Consider the following 17,098-nt stretch of genomic DNA (forward strand, 5'->3'; position numbering starts at 1 on the left):
CCAGTTTAAAATGTTGTGAGTCACCTTCAGTCATCATAAATACATGAACCAGACGTAGTAGTGCATACACTTGCATAAATTATAGTGTGTCTTTGTTCAAAATATGTCATATTTTGATGATAACCTCAATTCACAAATTTTTGAGAATATTTTTGGTAAAAAAATACTATTTTTGACTTCTTATTGAACATTGCAAGAATAATTTTAGGCATATGCCTAAATCATTGTTATTTTGTTTCTGTGTTGACAAATTCAGGGAAATAAACCTCCATCCTGAATTAATGATCATCAATATATATTCTGACATGATATTGAACATACAATCTGGTGTTTTTTACACTTTTTGTTTAGACTCAAAGGGACAATAGCTGTGATTTTTAACATTTTTTTGTTCAAATATAACCACATAAAGATGACCAAAATATTGTTCTAGACAGAAATGCATAGTGACTACAGTCACAATACCACATAAAATACGATGTGAAAACTAAGGGTCGAGTAATCACCATTTTGTTGAAATCGTTCACACAATAATGAAACTGACATTCTACGTCTCTGCCTGAGATGAAATTATAGCGTATTTTTGAACGAAAAATAGGTGAACTAATATATACCGTATACAACTCTGGAAGACAAACTATCTCAAATGGTCACTGATGATTTATCAACATCAGCCATTTAGCCAGTATTCATCACTGATGTTGGGCCAATAAAAAAATGAAAAATTGTAAACTTATGCAAACCATAAATCCAGCATCTTAGCCACGGGCTAAGAGGTCAAATTCTTTAGCCTGTGCTAAGAAAACGTGCTTGAGTGCTTAGCATGGGCTAAGGAATGCTAAGTACGGGTAAAATCTGAACTGATTTTAAGACACGGCCCAGAACCTTAGCACAGGCTAACGAAGTATGGGTGAACACTTAGCCCAGGGCTAAGCTTTGTGGCTTTGTGGCAAGCTTTGGCTGTGAATATTATGTATGAAAAAAACTTCTCAGTTTGCTGATAGTCGATAGAAGGAAATTTATTTTTTGTGACGTTGATTGGTACACTCAGAAGCACAATATCACACCTGCAAATTTACATTACACCCCAAAACGACATGTGCGCGCATGCGAAACACTGTATCTTCGACTTTCATCTATCCCACCAGTCATTACTTTGCACACGTTTCCACATTGATCGGGTCGCTGTAGTAGAGCATACAGCAGCTCCAATCGTGGACAAAATAAATTTAGTTCGCTGTCTACAACATGCATTAATAAAACTCTGCATTCTTTTACGCCGTTGTATACTATTTCTGTGCATGCAAATAAGTTTGGCACGTCTTCTCTTGCGTTACTGTGCACATCGCTTCAAAATTAGAACGAAACATGTCAGCAGCAGAAAATTTGCATTTGTAAACAGCGGTTTAACGAAGGTCACTGACTTATGGCTCTGAATTTCCACCAATATATGTTCAGGCAAGGTGATATGTTCATGGATATGTAGCAGTTTATCCAAAACAAGCAAAATTCGAAATTCTTTGTGGTTCTGCCTGTCCTCATCATGGCATTAACCTCAAACATAAAACAAAGTTCTCATTTCAATTGTGACATACATGTATAACTAAAATTCAGTCTTCAAATACACCCAAACTATAACATTTTGCATTGAAATACTTGATCAGAATTGTAAATGAGTTCATGTACTTTATGGTGTATTATAAATTGTAGAAAATTATGTTGAATGGTTGAGGCGATTTTGAATTGGTTCTTAGCCACTCATCAGTTTGTGATCAGTAAATAGAGAATACCCATGATGCTCTGCTTCATTTTCTATTTAGCTATTTTCTGTATTATGAACTCTATAATGTGATTATTTTTTAATTTTAGAATATATGTGAACATATTCCCTCACTACTGCATGTGTGCAGAGCAGCGTTCATTGGTTCATAGAATTATTTTGTAGGGTTGTATGTAGCGTGGAGCTGCCTTTGTGTGGCAGAGAAAGACTTGATTATTAGTCCTGTGGGACTTATGTTTTGACCCTTCCATGCGTGGTCCGGACATGTATCTTAGAAATGCCTAGGCCAGTCATAATCAAACTTCACAAATACATCATACATGATATTATACATATGCACATCAATTTGTTTTATGATCTGATTCAAGATGGCCGAATGGTGGCCATTTTGTGCTAAAAATCATCAAAATCAAGCATTTCTTGGCTGTTTACAGATGGATTTTGTTCAAACTCGGTATATACATTAGACATTATGGGATCTTGATGCAAATAATGTTGTTTTTCAGATAAGATTCAAAATTTCCTTTCAATGAATGTGGTTCTAGACCCATATCTCTGACTTGCTTTGACTGATTAGTCCCCGTTCAGGCGCAGCCTGAAAAGGGGACTTATAATTCAGGTTTTGTCCTTTTTCCGTCTCCAACATTTTCTCAGAAATTCTACAGCAGGTATCAGTGAAACTTGGCAGGTTGATGAACAAGTGTCTTCCGAGTATGCACGTAATTTTTTTTCCAGATCTGAAAATCCCAAGTGGGTCTTTTTCCCGATTTTTATCAAAAATTACCTCTCCCGGCAACATTGACAGAACGTCTGCGCATGCTCAGAATAAATTAATTACTGTAAAATACTTTATTTTTGCTTGCAACATTTTTTTGCTATTTTCGCTGAAGGAATGTTTCAGTTAAAATAAAATCCAGCGAATATTCCCTTTTTCCTATATTTTACAGTCAAACTTGTCAAAAATCAATGAAAATAAATTCAATACAAAAACAGCCAGAAAAAGTCTTTTCAGCTAATGATAATTCCAGCTGAAATAAAATATTTTACAGTAGATTAGATCTGTGAGTAACGCTAGCGCTTGATTTCTCCATTGCGTGCAATTTATTATAGTACTGTTTATACATGTATTCTGTTCGGCTCAGTGGTCTCATTCACTAGTTACTAGAAGAACTAGTAACCTTATTTGATTTCAAGAACTTCAAGAAGGCGACATAAGAGACGTGTTTGCAAAGGTAAGTTCTCCAGTTTCTACAAAATTGAATGTATTTTGGGGTACGATTGGTGTACATTCTGTGACGTACGTACGGACGTGAATATTATGATGATTACCAGCTTTATATTCTTGTGAAAAGCCAAAAAAGCAAACAATTGTCTCCAATCTATGAAACTAGTTTGTAAATTGTATACCCTGTCAAATTATTGTACACGGACGATTAATTCATGGGGACATAGTTTCAAGTTAGTAAATCGTTATCCGGTCTTTTGCTTGTGTCGCGATTTCCGAAAAATCCACAACTCGGGGGGGGGGGGGGATGTCCCTGTGTCGATCAATTTATTCATTATATAATAGTAGGTTGCATATGATTATATTCGTATTTTTATGTTGTGAGCATTAAACTGTTAGTTGTATTGAAGATTTTGCCGATCTCGTACGATTCAACATGGCCGATGTGCAGTGACAACACGTGTATGGACGTTCGGTCGAGTAGTCTGCAACGGTCCATGAAATCGCCCGGCGTTTTTTCGGCATTTTTTTTTTAGTTTTTTTTTAAATATATTATATATTTCATTCACTCCTGACGCCTAAAAGAGTCTAATTTATATTTTACCGTAGTCATTGACACCTATTGTGAATAGCCCGAATGGGCAAGCTTCGTTTCGACAATGAGCTGTTATTTCTGCGAACAATGTTAAATTATTCTTTGAATGCTCAGTTTATATTTTGAAAACAACTAATTTTTTGATTAAAAAAAAAAATCATGCCGTTTCCCTGTCAAAATCAAAGCATAAAGATCTTGCCAGAACATCGGTAAATCTACTACCGCGTTGCGTTCACCACGAGGTCACTGAACCGTCATTAACATATTTAAATGAGCCACGTGTAAATGAGAACAAGGCGGATATCTATCGCTTCGCGCATTTACATTCGACCGAAATCATTCGTTTACGATGAAACTAAGTTGAATATTACTTCCAATTTATAAAAATTCAACGAATTAAATTTTTGTGCGTTATTATAATCATTACTGAATAATAATCAACAATTGCAATACTTCGAAAACAAGTAAGTTATTCACTTGCGAAACACAGAATGACCAGATTGTGCTACCGTGATCATTCGCTACTGGTACTAACCACTAAGCAATGTATTCATGTTTGTATTTATTCGAAACTTCTTTTAGAACATACTTTACTTTTCGTTATCAACAAGATTATAAAAAAAATAATGGATGTTACAGTATGTGAATTTTTTGGGGGGGATTCAATTCCAACATTTCGCGATGCCTATGAACCAAAGGCCTTTCACTCTTCTCTGAGTGTGACACCTAAACTAGAGGTTTTATGGTGTATAAATTGGCACTAAATGAAAAGGCCGTTGAACCTTATTCAAATTTATAAATACATGTTATTATGTATTTCATTATGAAAACTGACTAAATTAAATGTGATCTTATTTTTAATTATGATTATGATTTATATCGGTAATGACGTTTTCATCCAATATTAATTGTGCAATTGTTAAAATGCCTACCTACACATTTATTGTTTTTGTTTCTGTTGCCCTGAAATAGACATTTGTAAAAAAAAAAAAAAAAAATTAAAAAAATCATGCTTGATTAAAATTCAAAAAAAAAAGATGTAGTCATGTAGCCCCTTCCTGTTACCTGTTTTCAACTTCTTCCAAAGTAAAACTGGCGAAGCCTTGTAATTGCCATACAATCATCAACTGTGGGAAAACTTGTATGTTATTGAAAATCTTTATTTTGTTTGTGAATTAATATAATATTTGAAATGGCGTAATGGTGCAAAATATTCTCAAACAATCAGTCTTCTGATGACACTACACTGCGCATTTATGGACAGTCAGTATCCCAATGCGCGATCACAGCTTACTAAGTGATGATTGTGGTTGAAATGGAAAACTGAATACAAAAATCCAGTAACATCTCAAACGAATTTCCGTCTGCTATGAATGCATGTTTCGTTACATCAAATAAATAACCCAATTTTATGATAGAAGCTTGCAATCTTGTGCCATACCGGGTCAAGTGATTGAGCAATAACAAATGTGATTTTATGTATTAGGTCATTGAATGTATCCAAAAACATGGTACCAATGATCTGAAATTTCAGGAGTGCTCGCTGAAGGTTTATCAATCCTGCATATTGTCTTGTTCTTTTTCAATCCTGCATTTCAGTTACTAGAATTCATACTAAAAAAATAGTTTCTGTTTTTCTTCTAATAATTCGTCCACTTTCAAAAACAAATATTTTTCCATAGTCGAAATGCTAGAAGAATACAAAACTACTGTGATTTCATAGCGATACCTGTAGGGCCATTGTCAATTAGTTCGCCTGATCAACACAGCGTTATACATAGGACTGATATTGAATCACGGAGAGTAAAATCTGGTGATACTAATCCCTATAACCACTCAGATTGGGACATATGTCTTATGAACCCACATGTGTATATCTTTGACTATACTCATTTTAACCTATTTTTTTTTTTTTTTTTTACAGTGGTGCTGTGAACTGCTTCAATTTCGCAAGGCAATTTTTTCTGGGTTCCTACAACATGGAGTGTCAGGGACTTTATTGAAATGTTGTACACAAATTTCACAAAATCCTGAATATATCTAGAAGTGAAAATTAAATGGTTTACAGTATTTTATACCCATTAATAATGATTGAAATGCAATAATATCACTGCACTAAAAAGACTTCAAACAATTATTTGTTTCTTCTCCATTGAAGGGAATGAGCAGACCAACCTTTATCACTACTGGCTTTCTTAATTATTACATGTACTTGCTCTGAAAACATAGCTTTTACAATTGTTTAAATTAACAGATGTTGTTCTATGTACAATGAATACATTTTAAATAATAAACCTTACTGTGTTAATAACAAATTGTATTTGACAACATGAGAATGATTCTGATGCCCAGTGGTGATGTTGAAACAAACCCTGGTCTTGGTAATATACTAAGACCTGATTAACAAAGAAGTCATGTACTGGTACATCAAGGTTCACTCAGATTTATGAATGCAGTTTCTTGAGCAAGTATACATGTATGACAAATAGTTTTGTTGCACGTGTGTACTCTGAGATTCTGAACATGGGTCAGTGGAAGTTTTTAGTTGTCAATACAAAACTAGATCATCGGAAATCACTTTATGATGAGTTGTAACCACAAAGAGTACATATTTATTCACCTGTTTGCAGATGTTCCTTGTACAACTTTATAATCAAATAACGGGGACTGTGACATTTCATGTCTTGTTATGTTCAAATTTGAAATATTCATTATACATCATGTCATAGATACACAGATATATTGGTTTGACAATCCTATTCAAAATGGCCAAATGGTGGCCATTTTTGTGCTAAAAAATCATCAAATATCAAGCATTTCTGGCATTTATGGATGGATTTCGTTCAAACTTGGTACATACTAGTACATTAGATATTTAAAGTTCCTGATACACGTCATTTTATTATTCAGATTAGATTCAATATGGCTAACTGGCGGCCATTTTGATGATTGGGCTTCTAGAGCCATATCTCTGACATGTTTTGACTGATTATGTCAAATTATATATATCCATTATACATCATGTTATAGATATATACATGATTCAAAATGGCTGATTTTGTTTTTATTAATGCTGTTCCAGAGCAATATCTCTCAATATGGACAAGTACTTGTTTGCCGATCAGATACAAATGTCAATCATTTTAATGTTAAACAATCATCATAATCATATTCCTGACATGGTTATATTCCAGCTATATTACTATAAACAAAACTATATATCTTAAAGTTGATAACTAACTGGGACTGTGCCATGCATGTTTTTTCATTGTATTATAATGCTGGACATTGCTTGTCCAACAAGTGATTGTAAAACATGATGTAGTAGTCTATTAGTTTCATACCAAGCAAATGTCATAGTTTCTATGGTCAAAAAAAAAAATTTTAATGATTCAGTGATGCATTAAATGCATTTTTTTGTTCATATGATACGCACCTGTTAGAGATGCACTTATAATAGAACAAATGTGTTATTGCTAGTTTGTTCATATGATATGCACCTGTTAGAGATGCACTTATAATAGAACAAATGTGTTATTGCTAGTTTGTTCATATGATACGCACCTGTTAGAGATGCACTTATAATAGAACAAATGTGTTATTGCTAGTTTGTTCATATGATATGCACCTGTTAGAGATGCACTTATAATAGAACAAATGTGTTATTGCCAGGTCATATGATACGCACCTGTTAGAGATGCACTTATAATAGAACAAATGTGTTATTGCTAGTTTGTTCATATGATATGCACCTGTTAGAGATGCACTTATAATAGAACAAATGTGTTATTGCTAGTTTGTTCATATGATACGCACCTGTTAGAGATGCACTTATAATAGAATAAATGTGTTATTGCTAGTTTGTTCATATGATATGCACCTGTTAGAGATGCACTTATAATAGAACAAATGTGTTATTGCTAGTTCATATGATATGCATCTGTTAGAGATGCACTTATAATAGAACAAATGTGTTATTGCTAGTTTGTTCATATGATACGCACCTGTTAGAGATGCACTTATAATAGAACAAATGTGTTATTGCTAGTTTGTTCATATGATACGCACCTGTTAGAGATGCACTTATAATAGAATAAATGTGTTATTGCTAGTTTGTTCATATGATATGCACCTGTTAGAGATGCACTTATAATAGAACAAATGTGTTATTGCTAGTTCATATGATATGCATCTGTTAGAGATGCACTTATAATAGAACAAATGTGTTATTGCTAGTTTGTTCATATAATACGCACCTGTTAGAGATGCACTTATAATAGAACAAATGTGTTATTGCTAGTTTGTTCATATGATACGCACCTGTTAGAGATGCACTTATAATAGAACAAATGTGTTATTGCTAGTTTGTTCATATGATATGCACCTGTTAGAGATGCACTTATAATAGAACAAATGTGTTATTGCTAGTTTGTTCATATAATACGCACTTGTTAGAGATGCACTTATAATAGAACAAATGTGTTATTGCTAGTTTGTTCATATGATACGCACCTGTTAGAGATGCACTTATAATAGAACAAATGTGTTATTGCTAGTTTGTTCATATGATATGCACCTGTTAGAGATGCACTTATAATAGAACAAATGTGTTATTGCTAGTTTGTTCATATGATATGCACCTGTTAGAGATGACTTATAATAGAACAAATGTGTTATTGCTGGTTTGTTCATATGATATGCACCTGTTAGAGATGACTTATAATAGAACAAATGTGTTATTGCTAGTTTGTTCATATGATACGCACCTGTTAGAGATGCACTTATAATAGAACAAATGTGTTATTGCTAGTTTGTTCATATGATATGCACCTGTTAGAGATGCACTTATAATAGAACAAATGTGTTATTGCTAGTTTGTTCATATAATACGCACCTGTTAGAGATGCACTTATAATAGAACAAATGTGTTATTGCTAGTTTGTTCATATGATACGCACCTGTTAGAGATGCACTTATAATAGAACAAATGTGTTATTGCTAGTTTGTTCATATGATATGCACCTGTTAGAGATGCACTTATAATAGAACAAATGTGTTATTGCTAGTTTGTTCATATGATATGCACCTGTTAGAGATGACTTATAATAGAACAAATGTGTTATTGCTGGTTTGTTCATATGATACACACCTGTTAGAGATGCACTTATAATAGAACAAATGTGTTATTGCTAGTTTGTTCATATGATACGCACCTGTTAGAAATGCACTTATAATAGAACAAATGTGTTATTGCTAGTTTGTTCATATGATACGCACCTGTTAGAGATGCACTTACAATAGAACAAATGTGTTATTGCTAGTTTGTTCATATAATACGCACCTGTTAGAGATGCACTTATAATAGAACAAATGTGTTATTGCTAGTTTGTTCATATAATACGCACCTGTTAGAGATGCACTTATAATAGAACAAATGTGTTATTGCTAGTTTGTTCATATAATACGCACCTGTTAGAGATGCACTTATAATAGAACAAATGTGTTATTGCTAGTTTGTTCATATGATATGCACCTGTTAGAGATGCACTTATAATAGAACAAATGTGTTATTGCTAGTTTGTTCATATGATACACACCTGTTAGAGATGCACTTATAATAGAACAAATGTGTTATTGCTAGTTTGTTCATATGATATGCACCTATTAGAGATGCACTTATAATAGAACAAATGTGTTATTGCTAGTTTGTTCATATGATATGCACCTGTTAGAGATGCACTTATAATAGAACAAATGTGTTATTGCTAGTTTGTTCATATAATACGCACCTGTTAGAGATGCACTTATAATAGAACAAATGTGTTATTGCTAGTTTGTTCATATGATACGCACCTGTTAGAGATGCACTTATAATAGAACAAATGTGTTATTGCTAGTTTGTTCATATGATATGCACCTGTTAGAGATGCACTTATAATAGAACAAATGTGTTATTGCTAGTTTGTTCATATGATACGCACCTGTTAGAGATGCACTTATAATAGAACAAATGTGTTATTGCTAGTTTGTTCATATGATATGCACCTGTTAGAGATGCACTTATAATAGAACAAATGTGTTATTGCTAGTTTGTTCATATGATATGCACCTGTTAGAGATGACTTATAATAGAACAAATGTGTTATTGCTGGTTTGTTCATATGATACACACCTGTTAGAGATGCACTTATAATAGAACAAATGTGTTATTGCTAGTTTGTTCATATGATACGCACCTGTTAGAGATGCACTTATAATAGAACAAATGTGTTATTGCTAGTTTGTTCATATGATATGCACCTGTTAGAGATGCACTTATAATAGAACAAATGTGTTATTGCTAGTTTGTTCATATGATATGCACCTGTTAGAGATGCACTTATAATAGAACAAATGTGTTATTGCTAGTTTGTTCATATGATACGCACCTGTTAGAGATGCACTTATAATAGAACAAATGTGTTATTGCTAGTTTGTTCATATGATATGCACCTGTTAGAGATGCACTTATAATAGAACAAATGTGTTATTGCTAGTTTGTTCATATGATATGCACCTGTTAGAGATGCACTTATAATAGAACAAATGTGTTATTGCTAGTTTGTTCATATAATACGCACCTGTTAGAGATGCACTTATAATAGAACAAATGTGTTATTGCTAGTTTGTTCATATGATATGCACCTGTTAGAGATGCACTTATAATAGAACAAATGTGTTATTGCTAGTTTGTTCATATGATACGCACCTGTTAGAGATGCACTTATAATAGAACAAATGTGTTATTGCTAGTTTGTTCATATGATACGCACCTGTTAGAGATGCACTTATAATAGAACAAATGTGTTATTGCTAGTTTGTTCATATGATATGCACCTGTTAGAGATGCACTTATAATAGAACAAATGTGTTATTGCTAGTTTGTTTATTAATTGGTTTGCTAAATATTATCTTTCTCTTCATTGCAGGAGACTGCCCTTTTGATGGGCGATGACAGTTTATGTAAACAAGAGAAGTTCCGTTCATCTGATGCAGAGTTTATAATTGATCCATTTGGTAAAATACAAAGGTGCACCCCTCCACCAATGCTTGAAAAAATTGATGATGATATACACATTCCAGATGTTGACTCTGCAAATTTGTTTCCATTGGATGCTAATGCTCCAGAACTGATTGCACAGTCCAGGGTTTATAAATTTATGCCATCTTCATCACACACTTTGAATAACCACTGTGTCACAAACAGTGAGTCAAAGCAAACATACACAAATAGAATGGCAGAAGGAAAATCACCTGTGAAAGGCAAGAGGGACTTATCCACACCTAGGGACATGGTAACTAACCTTCATATGAAAGTATCTTATTCTCCATATTCATCTTCTGAGAAGAGTTGTGGAGTATCCAAACCTTTGAACACATTTGGTTGCAGAGCCAGAGTCACTAGTATAGAAGATGAGGAATATTCAAGCGATGAGCTGCCAGAGACAGACAAAGACAAATTTATTAGAGGTTTAGAGAGGTTTAGTGACCTGTCAGGAGATTCACCAGAGATTGTAGAGATATACAATAGTAGTACAAAAAAACATTTCAATAAGTTAAAGAGAGAAGCAACACAAGAAAGCATGTTAGATAAATCTTTGTTATCTAATTTGCAAAGGACAGATGTTTGTCTAGTGTGTGAGTTTCCAGCTTGTAATCATTTGAAGAAACCCAAACTTGACTTTTGTTGTCACCAAAACCAGCTGAAACATGACAAAGAAAATAAGCTGAAAAGTAACACTGTCAATTCAGGTAAACCTGGTATAGAAAGGATTTCACACTGTATTGATAATGATTTGAATAGTAATGTTAAAAGGAAATATGATAACAAACAACCAGATCTAGAATGCAAGAAGAAATTAAAACATACAGTCAGATCTATTGATCTACATAGTACAGGGACTGTGAAAATTGGTGAAAGACTGTCAGTTCAACATTGTTGTTCTAAAGTGCATCATCAAAAGGATAAAATTGTTAGAAAATCTTCTGAAAATGAGAATAAAATTGAAAAGGAAAAAAAGCAATGTCCTGCAAAACCTTCAAAAACAATGAATGGACAATTAGAACAGCATGCTTTGTTTACACCTGATCAAAGCAGAAGAATTCACACAAAGCCTTCAAAGCAACACTTTCAGACAGGTATGCAGAAATCAACCAACAGTATGGCTAATCACAAGAAAGATAAAAAATCATCTACTGACCATAAACTACCACACACAACATGTAAAAAACCATGTAAGGTTTATAAACACAAGAGATACGAGGATGTGAATAGCATAAGAAAACAAGAAACCCTGAACCATGGTATGCGGAATGTGGAGCCTGCATTGTCCTATGAAGGACAATTCAATGTCACTGTAGTTAAAACAACAGAATGTAACACATCCCCAAATCAAGTGCCTCATCAAAAGCATGAATGTTCCAAGGAAAAAATGCAGAGTAAGGAACTCAAATCAGTTAATACTCATAAGAGAGCCAAAGGTAACATAAATGCACAGCATGGTAATTTGGGCATGAATAATGGCTTGGGTGTGCAAAATATCTCTGGTTGTCATAAGGGACATGCTGCAAAGCATTGTAGGTCCTCAGCTGCACAGGTGAAAAAGGACTCTGATGAAGAACCAAGAGCACATGAGCTTAAACAACCGATACTAAACACCCTTGCACAAGAACTTTTGCAAAGTTGTAAAACCAAAGGAAAAACAGCACCGAATGGAGAAATAAAGACCTTAGTCACACCCAATGATTTTGCCAACAGCAAAGACAATAAATTGAATTGTTCTGTCTTGTGTGAGTCAAGCAAACCTGCGAAAATAAAAGAATACTGTGTAGATTGGATGAAACAGTTGAAAAAAGGTCAACCGAAGCTTGGGAATAGCTATGGTCTCTTTAAACCCACCACAGATGTAAATGAACAGACTGACCGTCATTCTCCAAATGATAAGTCTAAAGCACTAGTTTTAGAAAAGAATGAAGTGAATAAGCCTCAATCGGTTAATCCAATTGAAGAGGTTTGTGTTGTGTTTGACAAGGAACTTGAACATCCTTCTCCCAAAATACAGAATAAAAATATTTCTTCAGTATATTCCAGTAAGCTTTTTCCCTCTACTAATAACAATCACCCTTTTGTTCAAAATGAAGAATTTTCTCAAAAGGAAAGCATTCATCTAAAGGCCCAGAGCAAAAATAGTTCTTTGTCAGTGTCTGAGCAGAACCAAACCAGAAACGACCAGTCACATGATGGTAGTCAGCCTGTTAAGAAACAAGATAAAGACAATCAAAAACTCAATCGAGATATCTCCACAAGAAAAGATGTTTGTCTTTTATCTTCAAAGCAAAGTTCATCTAATATGTCACTCACAAAATGTGTCAAACCAAGTGAGATAAACAGATTTCCCCCACAAAAGACTAACTTTGTTGGTAAATGTAATTTACTTTCACCACCTGTCATACAACATTTAGATGCAGCTATTGGCTATAATTTGTCTGTGCCACCAGAACATATGAAAGTCCCTGAACAAGAGATCAATGAAGTTTTTGACGACTCTCTGTGTTCAATGACTCCTATGTCCTATGTGCCATTTGCCTTGAAACATATACACACTATTGAAGCTTGCCAAGAGGAAGAACACCATGATTCAGCTGTTCAGTTGATCCACGATTTCTCAACAACTTCAAGGATACCATCCACAAACATACTAAACTATTTAATTAAAGATGTTCTTCTCAAGAGCAAAGGTTCAGTCTTGACATCTCGTGTTTATACAACATTGTTGCATATTCTGAACCTTCATCCATCATCTCTGGATGATATTGATTGGGACTGGGATTTCATTTCTGGTGTAGTTAAGATTGCCAAGATTACAGTTACAAAAGAGAACTCATTCACAGTTTACAACCACAGATTATGTCTTGATTACATCATTAGTGTTCTTGAAGTTAATCTGAAGCGGCATGTTCAAGATGCATCTATTCATAAGTCTATGGCTGCTAACTTACTTTCACCAGAAATGGCCAGAAGTCATGTCAACAATATAATTTCTTGGATTTTGGAAGTTGTTAAGAGAGAGTCTAGTGGGGAGTATTCCACAAGTGAGCAAACACTTTTTGCTGAATTAGAGACTAGTATTTCCAAAAACTTGTCAACGGAAACTGTTTCAAATGTTCCCTTAAAGACCCTTTCTCCTCTACTGCCACTACAGAAAATGCTTGAACTATGTGTAGTCGTCAGTAAGAATCCACCTGAGAGTACTATGAATATTGCTGAAGAGATAATGTATCCATTTCTTCATCTTCCCTCTCTTCATTGTCGTCGACAGTTGTTCCTAACAATGAGTTCAAGCCTTATTAGAGCTAAACTTCTAGAAGTGTTACTGGATAATTGTTGTGTACTTGATAAAACATTTGATGAGATACAGTCACCTGGTCGAATGGCTGCTTTGTCAATAAAGAAGATTCTGCAAATTCATTTTAAAAGGTTACCTTTCAACAACACATTTTCTGAGAGCTTTAATAATGATGGCAGTGATATATATAAACCAGAGGCATGTGAAGAGCTTGTTATGATGTTATATTATCTCATCCAAAGCCACATTCAGTGTGTCAATGGTATGTTATACTTACTCCACAGATTTGTGTATGTGATTTTAATAACCTTTGATCTTGTTCTTATGCATGTAAACAAAATTTTCACTTGAAACAAATGTGAAGCATTTTTCTTTCAGAGTTGGGGGCTGGGGAAGGGGGTCTGGCTTTATAATAGTTTAGAATGTCTCTCATTTAGGTTGCTCATGGATATTCAACCTATAAGTAGGAACAAAATATCAAGTTCCAAGTGTTTTTTGTGCAGAAAGTAGTTTCAGGGACCATCTGTTTTTTCAATTACAAAAAAATTCTGGTGATAAGTTTTAATGGTAGTTGATTACTTTTAATCCCCTAGTCTGACTATATAGTAGACCTACACCTATTATGTCACTAATCAGTATACAGTTTACATTTCTAATGAATAATCCAGAAAACCTGTATATTTCACTGGTAATTTACAACTAAACATCATTGCACTAATTAAAGTTTACATAAAAATCACTTAAAGGTCACTTTTGAATAAACCTGTCAATAACTATGAATAAACTATTAATAGTACTCTTTTGTTTGGAAGCATAGCTTACTGTATTCGGTGCCAAAAATCAATCCAGATTTTTATCTCCCAGCAGCAAAAAAATTATTGATTGTATGCTAGTGACATTATGATTGTCTTGTTCTAGAGCTTTGTAGTATAAATTAATGACCTCATTAGCATAATTGTTTTTTTTCCCTCAATATATTCAATTTACAGTACTATGTCTGAAAATTTGAAAACAACAGATGACCTCGTTTCAATTTTGTTCGGCGATTTAAATTTTGACCCAGTTTTGATTTTTAGCTCCAGAGCTTATCATATGAGTGATTGTTCATTGTCTTGTTCTTGAAAACTACAGTTGTTATTGCTTTGATACTTGGCTTTGGTGTTTATGTACCTTGGGCAGACCTCTCAGATTTGTTCATTTCGTTACGATATCTTCAATTCTCTAATTTTGATGAATATTTTTATTAAAAAGTGATATTTTCGACTTGTTAAAAACCACAAATCTGATTGTTTTGATGTTGTACATGTAGGTACCTCAGATTTGTTCATTTTCTAATGATATCTTCTGTTCTTTAATTGAAATGTGCATTCCTAACAGCAGAGCTATCTCAGCCGAGAGGCTGCTTGTTTTTCAAAACTATATATTTTGAACTTTAGTTGATTAACAAGGTTTTAGTAGTTGCAGTTATCTAAATGTCTTGCATATAAATTGATGTTACTGTTTGTTTTTGTTTTACAGGTAAATTACATTTGCCAACCATGTCACGGTATATGACTGCATCACAATCATCAAGTCATTTATGTTCACCGGGACATCTTGTAGCAGATGATTTACACTGCCTGTCTGATATCAATGCTCATGTTGAACTCTTGAAAAAAAGGTTGAGTCATCGTTGTTCTGAGTTTACTACAATGACCAATTTGCTATTTCAACTGATGGAAGTCTTCAAGGACATTGCAGCATAATAATTTCTGTTACATCTCTGGCAGCTTACTTACACTATCAAATTCACATGGATATGCAGACACAATATTCCAAGCAATATTTCATATTAATTTTATTTCTCTACATTCTCCCTCTCAGCCGACATGTTGGAGCAGGTTCAGTTTTGCACTTGTTAGGCGTATTTGTTTTAAGGTACTTCAGTTATGGAGTTTCTAATCAGGAGAAGCTCTTGCTATTTCATCATTCCAAACATACATGTTGTACATAAATGTTTCATCAAAACTTATTTTGTAGTTAGATGTTTTTGTCTCATTAGTTTTTTTAATGCCAGTATGTTTTTTTATTGAAGTTCAGTTGTCTAAAGAATCATACTGCCCCTTCTAAAGATAGCACTGCAGTTGAATTATGCATTGGGACTTCTTCAAGTGTTTTTTTGCATTTTTTTACTGTTCTTAATTTATTATAGAAGCAGGGCAATACTTGAATGGTAATCAGGATAATTCTATTCCATTATTTAGTTTGTTTACAATGTTTGTAGATTCTTGGAACATGCCTCTGTTGATGTATATTTTAAGTCATGGAATTATCTTTGTAGTAGATGATTTTAAAAAAACAAACTTTTATACTTTTATTACTTTGTGACTCTGTCGTCGTGTTTTGGTTATCAGCTCAGTTGTCTATATGTAAACTAATTGGTCAGTTTTTTATCAAGATTTGGGTGACACATTAGTACTAATGTTATTATTTTAGTTCAATTTATTTTTGTACTTTTCTATTCAGCAGATATATTGTCAAAAATATATTGAATCATTATTAATGACCACTCATTTTGTACAAATCTTTCTACTTGTATTTCTGATTAAATTTATTGTAAACATGTTTCAAAAAATAAATATAAAGCACAAAGAGGGAATGTTTGGCATTTCTCTGTTCAGTTTATACCATAATGCTACTTTTATTTGGATGTTTACATAAATTACAAATGGATTATGTTGTGCAATTAATTTATGATCAGGCTATAGAATTCACAGTTGTACAACCCTCCACTAACAGGAGTGGGCATCAAGGGGTACTGGGTATAAAAATGGGCAATAACTCATTTAAATATTTCACTTGTGTAATCTTATTGAGCTATAATTCATAGCTATCCAAGCTTATTTGGACAGCTAATTGATTGTTATTGAAAACCTGCTTTGATATGAAAAAAAACATTGTTTCAAAGTCTTGTTTTCATTATCAGACTAGCCTTTTGTGGCTATCCCTTATATTCAACCATCTCTTGTTAATTGATTTTATGCCACTGCTGTCTAGCAAACCTTATTTTATAGCATGGAAACTGCATGGGACCAACTAGACACTGCTGAGGTCAGTCATATCTACTGTTAGGG

At 33.6% G+C, this 17,098-nt stretch overlaps 1 protein-coding gene across 2 annotated transcripts in view; it reads left to right on the plus strand.

Annotated features, from left to right (window-relative positions):
- LOC146737817 (uncharacterized) overlaps positions 1 to 16,623 on the plus strand; it is a 104,205-nt gene extending 87,582 nt beyond the window's left edge. For both annotated transcript variants that reach the window (XM_085504139.1, XM_085504140.1), the window contains 2 exons: positions 10,569 to 14,247; positions 15,504 to 16,623. In XM_085504139.1, coding sequence (XP_085360265.1) covers positions 10,569 to 14,247; positions 15,504 to 15,730 — 3,906 coding nt within the window. In that variant the 3' untranslated portion in view covers positions 15,731 to 16,623. The remainder of the gene's footprint in view (positions 1 to 10,568; positions 14,248 to 15,503) is intronic.
- Positions 16,624 to 17,098: the final 475 nt, after the last annotated feature.

Source organism: Saccoglossus kowalevskii, chromosome 10, assembly GCF_978046115.1.
Source record: "Saccoglossus kowalevskii chromosome 10, keSacKowa6.1, whole genome shotgun sequence".
NCBI classification, from domain to species: Eukaryota; Metazoa; Hemichordata; class Enteropneusta; family Harrimaniidae; genus Saccoglossus; species Saccoglossus kowalevskii.